This window comes from Chaetodon auriga, chromosome 19 (assembly GCF_051107435.1).
Source record: "Chaetodon auriga isolate fChaAug3 chromosome 19, fChaAug3.hap1, whole genome shotgun sequence".
NCBI lineage: Eukaryota > Metazoa > Chordata > Actinopteri > Chaetodontiformes > Chaetodontidae > Chaetodon > Chaetodon auriga.
The window spans coordinates 11,739,362-11,755,904 of record NC_135092.1 but is presented as its reverse complement, the minus strand read 5'-3'; the positions used below and the strand labels follow the sequence as shown (position 1 = coordinate 11,755,904).

The 16,543-nt window shown below is 43.6% G+C and overlaps 1 protein-coding gene across 3 annotated transcripts; it reads left to right on the top strand.

Annotated features, from left to right (window-relative positions):
* The first annotated feature begins 35 nt into the window (after nucleotides 1–35).
* Nucleotides 36–14,949, top strand: mrrf (mitochondrial ribosome recycling factor). 3 transcript variants are annotated; one of them, XM_076758690.1, is made up of 7 exons: nucleotides 36–121; nucleotides 3,241–3,414; nucleotides 3,537–3,689; nucleotides 7,294–7,412; nucleotides 11,884–11,975; nucleotides 13,625–13,784; nucleotides 14,217–14,949. In XM_076758690.1, exons 2-7 carry the CDS (start codon nucleotides 3,243–3,245, stop codon nucleotides 14,292–14,294), a joined length of 774 nt encoding a protein of 257 aa, XP_076614805.1. In that variant the 5' UTR covers nucleotides 36–121; nucleotides 3,241–3,242; the 3' UTR covers nucleotides 14,295–14,949. The 3 variants fall into 3 exon arrangements, with proteins under 3 accessions (XP_076614805.1, XP_076614806.1, XP_076614807.1); XM_076758691.1 differs by lacking the exon at nucleotides 36–121 and adding an exon at nucleotides 207–327; XM_076758692.1 differs by lacking the exon at nucleotides 36–121 and adding an exon at nucleotides 1,019–1,287.
* The last annotated feature ends 1,594 nt before the right edge of the window (nucleotides 14,950–16,543 follow it).

Here is a 16,543-nt window from a genome sequence, read left to right as displayed (position 1 = left end):
TACAAAGTTTCAAGCATTTAACCGGACGTTAGCGTATGTCGGCGCGTGATGATGACGACAGAGACGTCAACTACGGCTATCTCCTAGCTAACACGCTTCTATGAAGACTGTACTCTTGAAAGTAAGTATGTTGTCTGGGTTAATGACCACTTGAAGGCTGTGGTTTGAGGGGTTGGCACTGAAATTAACAGCAGTGTTTTATTCAGCAACCACGCGGCTGATGTTGAAGAAGGAGGAAGCGCTATAAGCACCCCCCCTCGTCACACCGACCTTCACACAGCTAAACTTACATAAAGTGATAGCATCTGTCCCTTATATGTAGTCTGTGTAAGTACGTCTTCTTGTTATTGAGCATCTATGTAGTGTCTGCCTCGACAGGTTGCTACTTGCAGGACTGAATGGCATTAAGAAAATAGTAATTATAAAAAGTACTTACTGGTGTCTACATAACAGAATAACATGTTCAGCAGCTCATCTGAGGTTCGTCGCAGTCGCCTGCATGATTAAAAAAAAAAAAGTCAAACTGAGCTGTCATTTTCATTTTCCAGGGATATTTTAGATAGAAATTAGACACATTAATGATGCACTGGGGTCCAGTCAGTCAAGTCAGATGACTACATATATTGTGTTTTAAATATGTATAACCAGGCACTGAAAAGGTCAGGTGACATCTTAAATGAATCAACAACAATCATGATAATCAATTAAAAAGTCATTTATTAAGCAAAAATGTTCAATACACTGTATTTTTATAGCACTGAAATTAACATCTCTGGAATTTGGACCAAAAAAGCAATTTGAAAATGTGACCTTGGGTATTAGGAAGCTGAGACCATCATTTTTCACCTTTTTTCTGGCATTTTTTTCTAGATGAAACAGTGAATCGATTGAGCAAAAAATAATCGAGCAGTTAATTGATACCTAAAATAATTGTTACATGCAGCCTGAACAGTTAGTTCAGCGAGGCAGAGCGTCATTGCATACTCTGCTGTGTTATTGTTTGCTGATATTGTCAAATATGCAGAGGAAAGATCGTGCGGGCTCTCCAGCTGGCTTCTGCCACTGGAGGAAGGAGAGGTGTGTCTGCAGCTGCTGCTGTGTGTGAAATCTACAAGATACGAGGCTACAGTATCCCACTGAACACCTGCGCTTCACTTTTTCTGCTTGGCTTCCGCTCCAAAGAGATCCGTCACCGTCCCACATCTGAGCCTATCTGCTCTGCCACAGTGCGGCGTGTCATATCAGCTTGTCAGGAAACGTGCCAGCCAGTGGATGGGTTTGTCATGGGTTTGTATTGTAGCTGCTGGTCCACACTCTAGCCTAAATATTGTCATTGGAATATGTTTGGATTTCAGTTGGTATCTGGAGCCATTGTTGGAACACCATGGACTTGTGGCGTGGCAGTAGCAAAACAGTTGTATCAGAGAGTTTTGGGCTTTAAATGACCTGAGGAGGAGTTTACAATCTATAGTCACACATACAGGACACGTAGTTTAATCCTCTTCAATGAGCGGAGAAACACCCTCAGCTTTTCAGTTCATCAACAACTATTAAAGCAGTCGTTGTCAATGATCAATGTTTTGGTCTCAGTTGTCAAATGGTTTTTGTTTGACATTTTGCTTGAAACTGAAAATAATTCCAAATGATCACTTCACAGAAAAATATGATGCATTTGGGACCAACTTCATGCAGCAGTGGGATTTTCTTTCTCTTCACAGCTTCCAGTTCTGAATGCAAAGCAGTCAACAGAGGATGTCAGTCAGGCTGCAGTCCGCTGCAGGCTGTTCACAGCCACTGACTGTGAAAGACGGCCCTCAGTGTGTGTTTGTGTCTGTGGGCTTCCATATCTCAGAGTTTGCCTGTGCTTGTGTGTTCACCGAGGTTCAGTGCCACAGTTCACACTCCAGAGCCAGTTTGCGAGGTGGGAGGTGGTTAGTCCAAAGAAAAGGAGTGGTTGCTCTCATATTGTTGTGAATTGAATGGTTCCCCTTCAGGAATGCCCCAACAACTGTGCGTAGGCTGAGAGCAGACTTTGTTTTGGCCTATAGGTTTGTGTGCACAAGAGGAAGAGAAAGAGAAAGAGCGTGTTTTGGACTAAGTTTAATTGTGTATGATGTAGTCTGTAGAGTTAAGTGCAGGAAGTTCTCCAACAGCAGCGATGAGTCCAGTGATATGATTTAGAGCCTCTTTTCCTCCTCTGTACTTTGTATTGTCAGAGAAATTGTAAAGGCACAGGTCTGTGATCCAGGCGGTGAAAGCTTTACTCAGTGAATCAGTTTAATATCCAGTGAAAATGCCAAACATTTCCCAGTTTCAGCTTCTCAGTTGTGAGGATTTGTGGGTTCAGTTTGCCTCATGTGATAGGAAACGGATTTTTCTGAAGTGGAGAGTTGGTGGGACATCTGAAGACGTCACCGTTTGGCCCTAAGGAATTGTGGCGGACAGTTTTCACCATTTTCTAGCAATTTCTAAACAAAATGATTCACTGATTACTGATGAACGTAACAGACTTTATTCCCAGTAGACATTTTCACTTGTCGTCATAGCAGGAAAAGCAATGGCTCAGTTCCATTATGTTCCCCACTAAGTCAGCTCTGTGAGTCAGTGATACCAGGACCTGGGAACCACGGCTCTGCTTTCCTGCCATGACCTGCAAAAATGTCTGCTGGGAAAAAGCTCTATTGGTAGATTAATCAATAGTCAGATTAATTGCAAGCCTCGATTGAAGTGTAAACTAAAGGGCCGCTCTGCCACCAGAGTTCAAAACACAGAACTGGAAGTTGCTGTCATAAATGGATCGACAGGTCTTTAATACATACATTAAAAAAAGGATTTCCTGAAATGATTAATCAAGTTCCACTGCAGTTTTAATCAAAGACAGCATGTACTGTGACCATCACTGTGGCGTCTCTGTGATGAGCCTCTGTGTTGCAAATGAATGAGCAGGGCAGCTTTGTGGCAGTGCTGGGATTTTTCTGGGATTTTTGCATCAATGTGAGGACGTATCTTCACTCATCATTGTTAGTTGTCAAGAGAAAAAAGTCCGTGGTTCTCTGATACTTTAGAATAAGATGTAGGCCTACCTCCTGCTGGCTGATACGAGCTATTACTTCATCATGATCAGTATTACCAGCTGTGTCTTCAGCCAGTCTGTGAACAAAATAATCAACTGTTCCAAATCCAACAAATACCTCATCTAACATTTTATTGACTCTTTCATATTCCCTTTTCTCTTGACAGTTATGGCTTTGAATCACTTGAACCTGCTGCGACCGCTGCTGTGTCAGTCCCTGGTGCGACAGCTCAGGACACCCCTCGTGGCCACCTCCAGGGTCGCTGCACCACCTCTGTACCCCAGCAGCACCTGCTACCCCGCTGCATGCGCCAGGCTCTATGCCACCAAGAAAGCAAAAGGTCAGTGAGTAGACCGGAGTTCAGTGGTTCAGCTGGCATGAACGTGGTTTACTTGATTAGACGTTATTTGTCTCCACTCTTCCCTCACTGCCTTTCTTCTTTCCCTCTCTTCGTCTTCCAAGCCAAGGCAAAGAGCCAGTCAGCTAAGGTGAATATTAATGCGACTCTGGTGGAAGACATCATCAGTCTGGAAGAAGTGGAGGAGGAAATGACGGCTGTTCTCAGTGCGCTCAAAGACGACTTCACACGCAACCTCAGCATCCGAACCTCGCCAGGTATTCAGCTTATCTCTGCTTCTTTCCTGGACTCCCTCACATGTCGTCTGTCTGCCTGCGTCTCCTTACATCTCTCGTCTATTTGTTTCTCAAACTTAACGCCCTTTTGCACAAAGGCCAAAAAATGCATGAATACTTTGACTCTCAAGTGCAAAGTTTGAGTCTCCTTACAGACGACAGAAAGAAGCCATGAAAGTTAATGTGAGTAGTTGTCCAGTAGTGACAGGCATTCATTTGATGCAACACCAAGTGGAAATAAATGGCACTGTAATGAGAGTGTACGGCTTTAAATTGGTTGCTGAGCTTGCTGTCTTCTTTTAGCGTTGGCTGGGTTAAAGAGGAGAAACATACTCGAATAATAGAATATCGCACAACATACTTCCTCTGATTTGATCTGATTCTCTCTTGTATCACCAGTATTTGGGTCTATTTTCCAACAGCAGGTTCAGTCTGCAAAGGTACGTCTGTGATCTCACTGATGTCTGCAGTCCAACCAGAAGGATCAAATGTTTACGTCTGATTGAACCCGATGTTTGAGTCCAGGTTTTCCAAAGAATGTTTTTCAGTAACATCTCTACAAACATGGCTCTCCACTTCCTCCGTCCAGGGTTAACATTTCATCATTCTGCATCTGGCTGCACAGACAAATTTACTTTAGTTACAAATTAACAGCACATTACAGGCACATTTTTACTTTGAGGTAAAACTCAGTAAGTCTTCCTCTTTGTGTGACCCCCCCCAGTGTGACCTTACCTTGACTCCAGTTTGACCTCTCTTTCCCCAACTATATCCAGGTCTTGACCCTTTGCCTCTGGGTTCTAACATATGGGAGCTGGGCTCGGGGGAGTCAGCCGTGGGGTGTATAATGGACGCTCCTGAGGGAGGAGGCGGCTGCTGGAATCAGACTTCAAACTTAAAGTGTCTGAGCTTTTTTTTTTTTTTTTTACTCCTTTTCCTCCTCAGATGAAAAGTTCTCTGACATTTGATCTTGCAGCATGTGCAGACCTTTTTGCTTTCACACACGACATGCACAATCTTGATTTTTATGGCAGCTTTTTTCTTTCTCCACTCATTCAGTAATTTCTAGGTCTGAGTCACTTTCTATCTTCGGTCCCTCCCTTTATCCTTCCATCACTGACACTTTTCTTTTGTTTATCCAACAATTCCCAGCTTTATATTTTGGCCTCCACTCGCGCCATATTTTCAATCTCTGTCTCCTACTTGTGAATTCAAATTTGTTATTGACCCACCGGGAAAAATTTGTTCACAGGTCAAGAATTTTTAAGAGTTCCCCACTTCACTCCCACCAACTCTTCAGTCCGCCTCCTCTCTCTCTCGTCAGTTCTGTCTCTTTCCCTCCATCCTGTCGTCCTCTCCGTCTCCTCCCTCCATCTCTCTCTATCCCTCGCTGCTCTCCTCCAGTCCCTCCGTCCTCCTCTCTTCTGTCCAGCTGCACAGTAATCCAGGGAGGCAGCAGGACTTAGAGCTGACAGGAGAGATGAGATGGTGGAATGGAATGACGTCAGTTGTCCAAGTGTGTGTATGTGTGTGTCTCATGCATGTATGTGCGTGTGTGTGTGTGTGTTTGTTCCATGAACCTCTCATCTGGCTCTCATTAAGCTTATGAGAATGTGTGTGTGTGGATATGACTGCATGTACTGATGTGTGTTGTCTTACTGTATGTGTGCATGTGTTTGTTTGTGTGTTTGAGCTGAATCAGACAGATAGATGCACAGACAAGGGATCAATGCTATGACCGCCATATTGTGGTCAGTCACAGATGGGTACTGTGGCCCAAAAACAAGCTCATTTTCCATGGAAACTTTGTGAAGACAGAGTGGACTGAGACACAAAAACAGCGCTTCTGTAAAAATACCCAGAAATACCTTCAGGGACCAACAGGTCTTCCCAGGTAAAGATAAGAGCTGCTGGAGCTTAAAGGAATAGTTCAACATTTTGGGAAATACACTTACTCACTTTGACAACTCTAAAAACAGCTGTGTGTTATCTATTAGTGTTAGCAAACATGGGGACCATAGTTGAGCATTTAGCTGCTAAAAAGCCAGATATTTGACTTAGGAAACAGGCAAAAGCAGAGTTAGAAAGTGACTCCATATAAATACTAATGTTGCTTCATAACTGTTCGATTTGTAAACGTTAAAGCATAAAAGTAAAGCAGTTGTTTGCTAACAAGTTCAACATCTCAACGTAAAAGCTGATGATATGTCAGTGCTGTATTTTACAGCCTGTTAGGCTATCAGTCAAGCTGTGGTGCAGAGCAAACAACTGCACACCTTGGTGTTAGTCACAGCTAGCTGAAGCTGGCTCGTTTGTGTCGTTGTGGCTGTGTGTGGTGAATGCAACATGGACCAACCGACCGCATCACGATGACACATTTATGAATGGTAACCCACATTTCTGCTCGACAGGGCATCTGCTCGCTGCGGAATGATGGATTATGATGTGTGGCCTGGTTAGTGTTAGTGTCTTAAACTCAAAAACAAACCATTTTCAGATGAAAAGCAAAAGAAAGTGAAGTATACTTTTATATCAGAGGTATTATGAGCATAATGTTTTGATGAAGAACACTTTGGCACGTGCTTTCTAAGCCATCCTCCTCTGCCCTGCCTCTTCCCTCTCCACCCCGTACCCCTCCTCACCCTCCACCTCTGCAGTTAAAGAAATGACCGTCTGTCCGTCTGTTCATCCTCCTAAAGCACTTGCAGATGTGTAGGTACTCACTGTCAAGGCACAGATAACAAAGATGGACAGGCAGAAGGTCGCAGATATGGACATGAACGGTCTGCATACACACAGACGGCAGGACAGGCAGGTTTCGAGCTGCACACAAATGGATGTTTGAAGTCAAAGAGGGAGACAGAACAATTGGCAGACAGGTAGACGGTAACTGAGTGTGTCTGCTGCCTTTAAATGAAAGATATCCATTTCATCACATCATACCAACCTTTTCTTTTTAATTTCTTCTTCTGCATCTAATCTCTGTAGTTTTTGGGCCCTCAAAATATGATAAATTGGTCGTATAGAGAAAATTACACCATTGGCTCACCTCCCCTTCACCCCTCCCTTTTCCACACACGCCACCAGCACAGCCCCCCAGTGGGTAAGCAGGGAGCGGGTGATGTAAGGCAGAGGCGGAGAAGAAGGAAACAACCGCGTCTGAGGTTAGCCAGATGGAGGAGAGGGAGAGGGGCGAATGGATGGAGTGAGGGTGGAGAGGAGGAGAGGGAGGGGAAAGAAGTCAACTCCTGTGGGCAAATTTACCTTTGCTCCTCTCAGCGCTGACAGTGAGGAGAGACTATAGAAACTTCATCTGGAAAAAGTGTCATCAAACCAAAAAACCTCCACTTTTCTAAATTATATTCCACTTGAATTTAGAAAAAACAGTCAAATACACAGAATGCACCAATATTAATTGCTGTAAATGCTGCTATATTCAATATTGGCTGATGAAATTGGCCTGCAGATGTGCGGATGCCTAGAATCACCGCATTGCTCATGGAAACAGGAAAACGATGCCTTAAATCGTCAATGTAGGTAAATAAATTGGGTAAATAAACACCTGGATTTGTGTATATTTGTTTAGGAGCTCTGGATCACATTGTGGTGACGACTCAAGATGGGAAGTTTCCTCTCAACCAGCTGGGTCAGGTCTCCATGAAATCACCTCAGCTCATTATAGTCAACATGAGCAGCTTCCCAGAGGTAAGATGATCACACACATACAACACACACGTACGCACGCACAGCCAAGCAGAAGAACACACAGATTCATGGTTGCGGTATCTGTTTGTCTCACGCGGACAAGCGCACAGCAACTGAAAGCTTTATGAAAATAATCCAAGCACAGACAGATAGACGGTCCTCGCAGAGGGAGAAGTGAGCCAGACCAGAACTCTAAGCCCACATCTCCGCATAAATGAAACCCGACCTGCCTCTCTCTCCAACTGTGTCTCAGATGTTAATTGATTGATCACTGTAGAAGCCCTTTGTTCTGGGGTGAAAGATAGCAACAAGAGCCTAAACTGCGTGTGTGCGTGCATTGAAATGTGGTTATGTCTGCGTGTGAGTTGTCACAGAATAGGAAATGACCTCATTTTACCCCCGGGTTAGGAAGGAATGGATTATTTTTCTTTTTTTTTTTTTTTAAACTCTCTTTTCTCTCCCTCTTTTCCTTCTTAGATGATACAACACTGAGCTAATCAGAGCTCCAGAAAGACATTTTGTCCATGAGGGCAACTCACGCTTTTAGTGGCCAGGCTTTCTGGTGGTCTGGAAAATCTAAATGTGCTTTTTTTTTTTCAGCATTTAACTCGACATTATACAATCATGTATCTGCAGACAGTCGTGACTGATGAGTTAGATCTCATCAGCCATTGAGCACATATACAGGCACATGGTGCGTCGCTCTTCTTCTCTGTTAGCAAAGTTCAGGTATTTAAGAGTTGAGGTGATAAATTCCACCCAATAAGCATACATTTAACCTGTTTGTATGCATAGTTTGGATGGTGGTGATATGATGGTACATACCATGTGATGTTAGAAAGGTAGAGATTTGGCAATACTGTTTCCACGGATCCTATAGTGTCTCTGCTATATATTCAGGCAGGCTATGTAGTAAATTAGGCCTGGTCACATGACATCACACTTCCAGCTGTCTCGTCAGAGCAACCTTTTCACAGAAGCTCTCTGTGTTACAAAAAAATGAAATTTAAGTGCACTCAGAACATGCGCTAACACAGACAGCAGAGCACGTTCTCACTGGAACACACTTTTGTATGCACGATGCAAGGAAGTAAAACATGCTATCACGACTCATACGTGTGAAGTCGGCACATTTCATTGAATTTACAGAACTATAACTGTGTCTGATACACACCATCACCGTGATATAAAGATACGTATACCATGATAGAAGATTTCTGCCATATTGCCCAGCCCAAATGCATTTTATGATAAAAGCATGACAAACACACTCGCATAACTTTAGGATGAATCTAAAAAATCTAAGATGAGGAATCATGGACATGAAGATAAGAAAACATATGTATAATCCAGCGGATGTTGAGATATTTCACAGGATAAATTTGAATTTAAAACTTTGACCTGCTAGTGGCGCTAGAAGAAAACTCAGTCAGCCATTGTCACATGATGTCCTGCTCCAGAGTTCAGAGACCTGCGTGTCCAGGAATCATCAAGAATTCAAACACACTGACTAGTTTTAAGAAACACGAATGACTTTCAAAAGCAGTTTGTTCTTTTGGAGAACCACCTGTCAGTCACTACAAAAACCTTCCACCACCTCCTGTTTTTCCCCCCCCGGCCACCTTTTGTTAACATGAGACGTGTGGTTTCACCTCTTTGTTCTGTTTTGTACCAATATGACAAAACAACATGTGAATCTAAGTATGTATCAGCCCCTCAGATCTGGAAATCAACCTGAATCGGACTGAATGGTCTCTCGGTGAGTCTGTTTCCTTCCCAGAAACTCCGACCACAGACCACACACACTCTGACACACACACACGCACGCACACACACACACACACACACACACGCACACGCTACCCTGTCGTGCCCTGTGTTACCCATGTCCCACACAGAGGTGAGTCCTCAGTACCCAGAGCTAATAGGCTTATAATGATGCCTATCCATTACCAGGCACTCCAGAGGCCCGACCATTGTTTTCCACTCATTCATTAAGAGCAGCCTGTGAAGGGCACAGTGGAACTAACAACAACTACCAGCATGCTTAGATCAGGAGGTAATTTGGTGTGTGCACGTGCATGTTGAAGCATCCCACCGCTTCGTTCGCAAAGTGTTTTCTTCGGGTCTTTTTCTCTTTTTTTTCCAAACACGCGGACTCTCGTTCACATTCCTCTCCGCTCGCCTCTTTGCTTTGAACCGGGCCGTCAAGCGTTTGATGTGAAACTTCAGTGTAATTTCTCTTCCTCTCCAACATATTAACCAGAAACTGCACAGCTTTTCCAGAGAAATTCCGCTCCGTTTCTTTCTTTCTTTTTTTTTTTTTCCCCCCATAACCACCGGAGTGGTCGTCAGAGAGGGGAAACGCTGATGAATTTGATGCTGAGAACAATCAAACATAGGTATGGGCTGAATCTATCACCCCGCGCTCAAAGAGAGCAACCAGAGGGCCTGTACTCCGGATGACTTTAACAAAGGAAGAGAAACCTTATGAATTCGTTTAATGCGCACAAATAAATGCCTTTAATCTCGTTGCCATTTCTTTCTCCCAGTGGAAAAGGCCTGAAAGGGGAGTCGGGTAGAAAGGAGTAAAAAAAAAAAAAAAAAAAGAGGAAATGTTATGCTCTTTTTTTCTCGAATTGCACATTTGCACACTTTGGTGAAGCTCAGCTGAGGGAGTTGTCATGCGGTTGCAGAACTGGTTTGAGGAGTGTGACTTTGTTTTGAGTAATTCAAAGGATTTGGCGTCCTCCCCGTTTGTCTGTATGCGCTGTTTAACTGTGGCTCTCTGGTTCTAATGTAGTGTTTGCTGGACTGGGAGGATTGTATATGGTGGATCAAGTTTTTATGTCTCGCATATGTGAATGCTGTTTTAGTATTTGCCATTGAGTCAACATGTGGGCTCCTTCCTCTGCCTGCCTGCTGGCCTGCCAGACAAAAAAAAAAACAACTTTTAAGCAAATTTCCAAAGAAGCCACTATGTCAATTAACTGATATTATCAACACTTCTCAGACCCTCTCAAACACGTCTTTGTCTGATCATGTGTCGTGTCGCGATATCATTTAGCATTTACAAGCACAGCTGCATCTCCAGCCAGTGTCCACATTGACACTGGACCACTTGTTCCACGCACTCTTCTTCTTTTCATTTCCCTCTGATTATCATCGTCCTTTAAAAATATGACAGATGGTGTTTGGGAAATATTAGTCTTTTTTTTTTTTTTTTCCCCGACTCTCTCAGTAAGCAGACAACAGCTGAGGAGAGGGACATTTTCTGCAGATGTTTTCATTTCTAGTCATATCTGCAGGAGATATTCTGGGTCCCAAATCCATGATGATCCTCACTGTTTATCTCTGTTGATGTAGTTGCTCAGTGCAGATCAGAAAGACACATTTGTGCTTTTGCTCTTAATGTGGACAAACGTTTTTTTTCTAATTTCTCAAGAAAATGCTTTGGATCAGATCGGCTGCTGTCCTAGTTTGCATTTAGACCGAGATTTTTAACAATTAACAATGGCTCCGCTCTATTCAGGCCTCCCAGTAAGTCAAGACAGTGAGGTAACGTGAACAACACCAGGACCATGAAACTGAAGCAGCTAGATTAAGTTCAACCATCAGTCATTTTGTGATTTACACCTGTGACCCCATAAGGAATTAACATGGATAACATCCCTTCATCCATTATGTCAGAAGTCCTCGTAATGCTACTGTTAGCACAGCTGAATGCATGTGTTGTTTATACAGAGACAAGTGCAGCAGTTAAGTGTTTTATTGCCCCAAAATAATAACCATAATGTGAATAAGTGTTCAGGTGTTTCGACCTCTTTCTCAGACACTCAACTGGCCCCATGAAAAATCTGACTGCAACACAAGAAAAGTGTTTCTCTTCAAATCAAACATGTCTTGTATTTTCATCAAAGCCATCACCTAAAGATGATTTCCCCTTTCCCACCTTCAGAAACAAACAAAGAGATGCTTTTATATCTGAAAATATATTAAACATAAAGAAGATCAGAGAATCAGCACATACAAACTCTCGTGTGTGTTGTGTGTTTGTGTGTGTGTCCACGTCTCATACACAAGCACGAGCAGACTCTCCTGTGAGGTCACCGCGGGTCAACGCCCTGCCCTGCAACCCCTCAGTCCTGTCCCACAGGGCCGAGTGCTGACAGTGGCCCAAGGCACTTCCACGCTGCATGGGCTTCCCCTGACAAACACACACCACACCCAAACACACACACACACACACACACACACACTACATCACACTACATACACTCTACAACACCTTAATGATTGCCAGCTGGAGCTCAGCCACTACCTGCAGTTGTAGCTGTGCAGCTTTTCCATCTACACCAGCGCTCAAAGCAAACACACATTTATGTGTGTGTGTGTGTGTGTGTGTGTGTGTGTGTGTGTGTGTGTGTGTGTGTGTGTGTGTGTGTGTGTGTGTGTGTGTTCACGCCCCCAGGCTACAGCGGCTGCTGCCCGTGCCCTGAGAGAGAATAGCATGAACCTTAACCCAGAGGTGGACGGGACGATCATCAGGGTGCCCGTTCCCAAGTGAGTTTCTTTCAAACACACACACTCTCTCTCTCTCTCACACACACACACACACACACCCAAGGCCAGAACGCTATCCTTCTTTTCAGTCTTTTCTTTACACTTTTGCATTTCTTCCGTCGTTCCTGTTTTCCCACTGCTACTATTTAGCATCAAGATATATTTTAAGTTCTACGAGTCCTGAAGTGATCAGCTGATGAAGACCGAGTCACTCTCTCACCCCAACAACAAAATGTTAATCGATAATAATTTTTGGATCCTTAAGTTTTTCATTTCAACAATATCAATAAGTTTGAGACATCTTTTTTTAATCCTCTGTTAACCTGTGACAAACACTGATTTTTGAGTTTTCATAGACTAAATAATTAACCGAAAGCCAATGAAATAATCAATGCATGGTGTAATTGATCATAGCTAAGCCTTAATCAGTCAAATTCATGCTTTTGAATTTCTCCCCATTAATAAATCGCCTCATCTGAGCTGTAACTGACAGATTTATTGACTTTTGTCTGTAGATGTATAGAGACCCCCAGTGTGTTGATGTGAGGGTCGGGTCACTCTCTCGCTTTATTCTGTCTAGACCTCTCTCGCTCACTCACTCTCCCTCTTTTTCTGTCTGCCAAGTCAAACAACCTCACAGAAAACTATCCGTCACTCACTCACTAAAGCACTCTATGTGTATATAGAGTAAGGTTTTTTTTTTTGTTTTTTTTTTACATATACACACATGTGCATGTAAGTATACATGCATAAACGCCGGCCTGTGTTTATGTGCATGTGTGTGTGCATGTGTGTGTGCGCATTGGAGCAGCAGGTGTTAGTCTGGCAGAGGAGGGAGACAAGAGTCAGACTGCTTTCCCCCTGCAATCAGTCTCGGCACGCTCCGAGCCTCCATTTGCATTTCCAAAGAGAAGGCGCTCCTTGATTGGCCCTGGAATCAGTAATTAGGCCGTATTGTTTGCGGTAAATAGACGCTGCACTTGGATTGTTTGCAAATAGTCCCCGAGGGAAAAACAACGAAAAAAAGCCAATTAAGGACAAAGATGGCGAGTGAAATGGGAAGTAGGATTTTCTGAGTGATTAACAAATGCAAAGTGAATACAAAGTTGTTGGGATGACGGATGTTTCAGTTCTGGTATGAGACCTCGGCAAGTGATTGTCGTTTGATGTTTGCAACGAGTCAGAACTAGAATGATTAGACGTGATGCCTACAGGCACTCAACATTCTCATTTGCACGTGAGGACATTTTTTTTTTTTTTTTCACAACTTCATCTCTGCACAGTTATGTGTTGTCTTTTCTGTACAGTTTTGACCAAGAGCCTGACTAACCCTTCCTTCGTAGGTTTCTGTGTGCAGCTTGAAGATATGTTGACTGTTAAGCCCAGTTGATCTTTCCTAGATGTCTGGTATCACGTGCACGTCCTCTCAAAAGGATCTTTTAACAAGAAGTTTCTTATTGTGCATAGAGGAGTGTCACGCTAAGCTAAGCTAAGCTAATACCACCCTTCATCATATCGTCAAACTGCATACAAAGACATGAAAAGAGGATGGATGAGTTGGTGAGTTGGACCAGGTGTTCTTATCTTCTCTGTTGTTCTCCTCCGTCTTACTCATTGGTCTTCTCTCGTTCCCCTTGTCTCCCCTTCAGAGTCACGCGGGAACACAGGGAGAACCTCACCAAGCTGGCCAAACAGATGGGCAACAAGGCGAAAGACTCGCTTAGGAGGGTGCGAGCTAACGCTGTCACACAGCTCAAAAAGGCAAAGGAAGGACACTCGGAGGACACCATACGGCTTGTAGAAAAACAGGTAGGAGACAGAGAGGAGAAAAGTGACAATGGTGCTATTACAGATAGAGACAGAGGCCCTCATTGGGCTTCATGAAGCTTCTTAGGTCAGACTGAGGAGGGGAAGTTCAAAGGAAGGTAGAGATGAGTGAGTAGATGTGACAGATGAGTCACAAAACTGAATGCAAGAGGTAACCGATAACCAGAGCGTAGAATACCTGAAAGTGCTGTGACCACAGTCCAAACCGTGCAGCTTTCTCTGAAGGGAAATTATAGTTAAAGCATCAAGTAATTTCCTAATTATTCATTTCCAATGGTAGAATTTTACCAATGTGAGAGATTAATCATCAGCCCTGTTTTGTCACATCGCAGCTTCATAATGTCATCTTTTGTGAACCCAGAATGTGCGTTCAGATAATGTTACCCTCTTCCATCTTTCCCTCTGCCTTGACAGATTCAGCAAATGTCAGACAACATCGCAGTGGACATCGACAAACAGCTCGCAGCCAAGACCAAGGAGCTGTTAGGCTGACTGTGACGAGGAGAAGAAACGGACCGGTCTTTGTTTTTTTGTATCATTAAGTTAGAGCTGAACCTGCAGATGGACACACATAACAGAAGCAACATGTCATCCTTTGCACGTTCATAATATACATGGACTCGATCACGTTGAGGAGGGAGTTTGAAAAGCACACGTCCTGTTGTACATGTTTTGATGCTCCTGGCAGAAACTGGGCTTTGGTTCCTGCCCACATCACTGGCAAAGATCTGCTCATCGCTGCTGGGTGATATCTGTGTTTAACCGTCGGCGCATAAACAGAAATTGGCGCGGAAACAACAACGACGACAGACTGCCAGTCTCCTCCCTCCTCCCTTGTTACTCTTCCTGTCTTCAAACAAACAGCGAGCGAGGGACGAATGGACTTTTAATGGGATTTGCGGGCCTCCTCCTAATCAAACCCCTTGCCACAAGGGCCGTCTGTTTATATAAAACAAGCGCACCCATCTGAATGTAAACTGGCTGCGGGTTTGTCTTGGTGGCGAGAGTGAGAGAGGAAGGGAGCGAGAGTTTGTTCCAGAGACGCAGGATATCATTAGCGTGTTGCCAAACATTTGTTTCACATTGATTCGCAGCCTGTTAAAAAATGCACTTGAGAAAAAAAAAAAAAGGCCTTTAATTTCTGCCCCTGTCTAGGATTGATAATACGACGGCTCTCTCGACAATAAAGTCGGGAAAGTAACATTATTGATGGACTCCATTAAAGAAACGCTGCTTTGTACCATGTGCGTCATCTTTCTTGCTCTTGTTTTCTTTTCTTTTTCTCCACTTTTAGTTTGAAGTCACCCCCCCCCCCCCCCATTAGTCAGAGTGATAATGGACTTTTCCTGTGTACAGATCTCCAGGTCTGGCTGCTGGCAACACAATTGTCCATTAGGAAAAGGGGCTGTTTTAATGCTGTGCGCTTGGCCTTTAAATAGCTGCACTCTTAAAGCCCCGGTCAGGAATTGTAGTATGTGTGAGTCAATGACAAGAAATATTCGAATGGGAAACAAACGACATACACATGGCTCTGCTTTCATCTCTCTGCTGTTTACACCAGCTGGAGGTTTTTTCCGTACCATTACGTGATTGGTGTCTTCATTTGATCGTGATTTGTTTTGCTTCCCCTGCTACTGGTCACAGTCGACACATGCTAATTTAAAAGTCTGTCCTCACACTCTTATAGTCACCCAGTCATATGATGACTACAGTGCTGCAACAATTACATTTTTCAGAATGCCATTCTTTTAAATGGAGAAAATAAATTGAGGAATAATGACGATGCAGCTTCCACAGTCTTTTTTCCTCATCTTTGGTGTTAGCTGGTAGCAGCGCTAAGTTGCACGCTGCAGATTGCGGCTTTACTGCATTTGCCTTGGCCCTGTGTCTCCCTGAATGGCTTTGCTTTAATGGCCTAAACAGACCAGAGTCATTGGATAAACAAGAGTTTAGCAGAGGAGTGGCTGGGTCGGGACAGAGGAGGGGTGGGGTGGAAATGGCAGGTTTTTGTGGTGATTCTGGGTCCATATGTCAGCAATTTGAGGGCATTGTGTACCTTGGCCTAAAACAGAGGCTTCATGATCGATGGAGGGGTGAAAATCTCCCAAGTCCCTGGCGCAGAACACAGGCAAGCACAAGGAAATTGCTTTCAGCTGATAGCTTCATTTTGGTTGACATTTATCAAGTGAATTACCCCTGTTCCTTTCAAATGTTTACTACTACTAGCACCGCCTTTTGACGCAAGTGTGTGTGCGCGCGCATGCATGCATGTGCAAGCGAGAGAGAGAGAGCAACAGTCTTTGTGGAAGTCGTGCTGTGTCCTTTGGCGATTCCTCACAAAAATATACAAGTCTTAATTAGTACAGTAAACATTTGATTTGATTGTCTCGCCTTTTATTCACTGCTGGTGCATTTAAGGAAAGATAACCGCTTACACATTTTGAACTTACAGCTTCAACTCACAACAAGCTCTGGAAGCTGTGTTTTTACTAAAAAGCATCAGTGTCTGATTCTTGCATGACAGAGATGCAAATGGGAATCTGTTTATCTCAAGATTTCTGTAGCTAATTAACATTTGCTAATTAGCTGCAAAGGTGACATTATGGGATAATGGTGAATGCTAAAATGTAATGGAACAGTTGTACGAGTAGAGAAGTAGTCAAGTATCAGCCAGTTTACGCAGTCATACAGCAGTATTAAGCTAAAGTTTGCTAACACTAGCTCACATAAACTACTGGTCA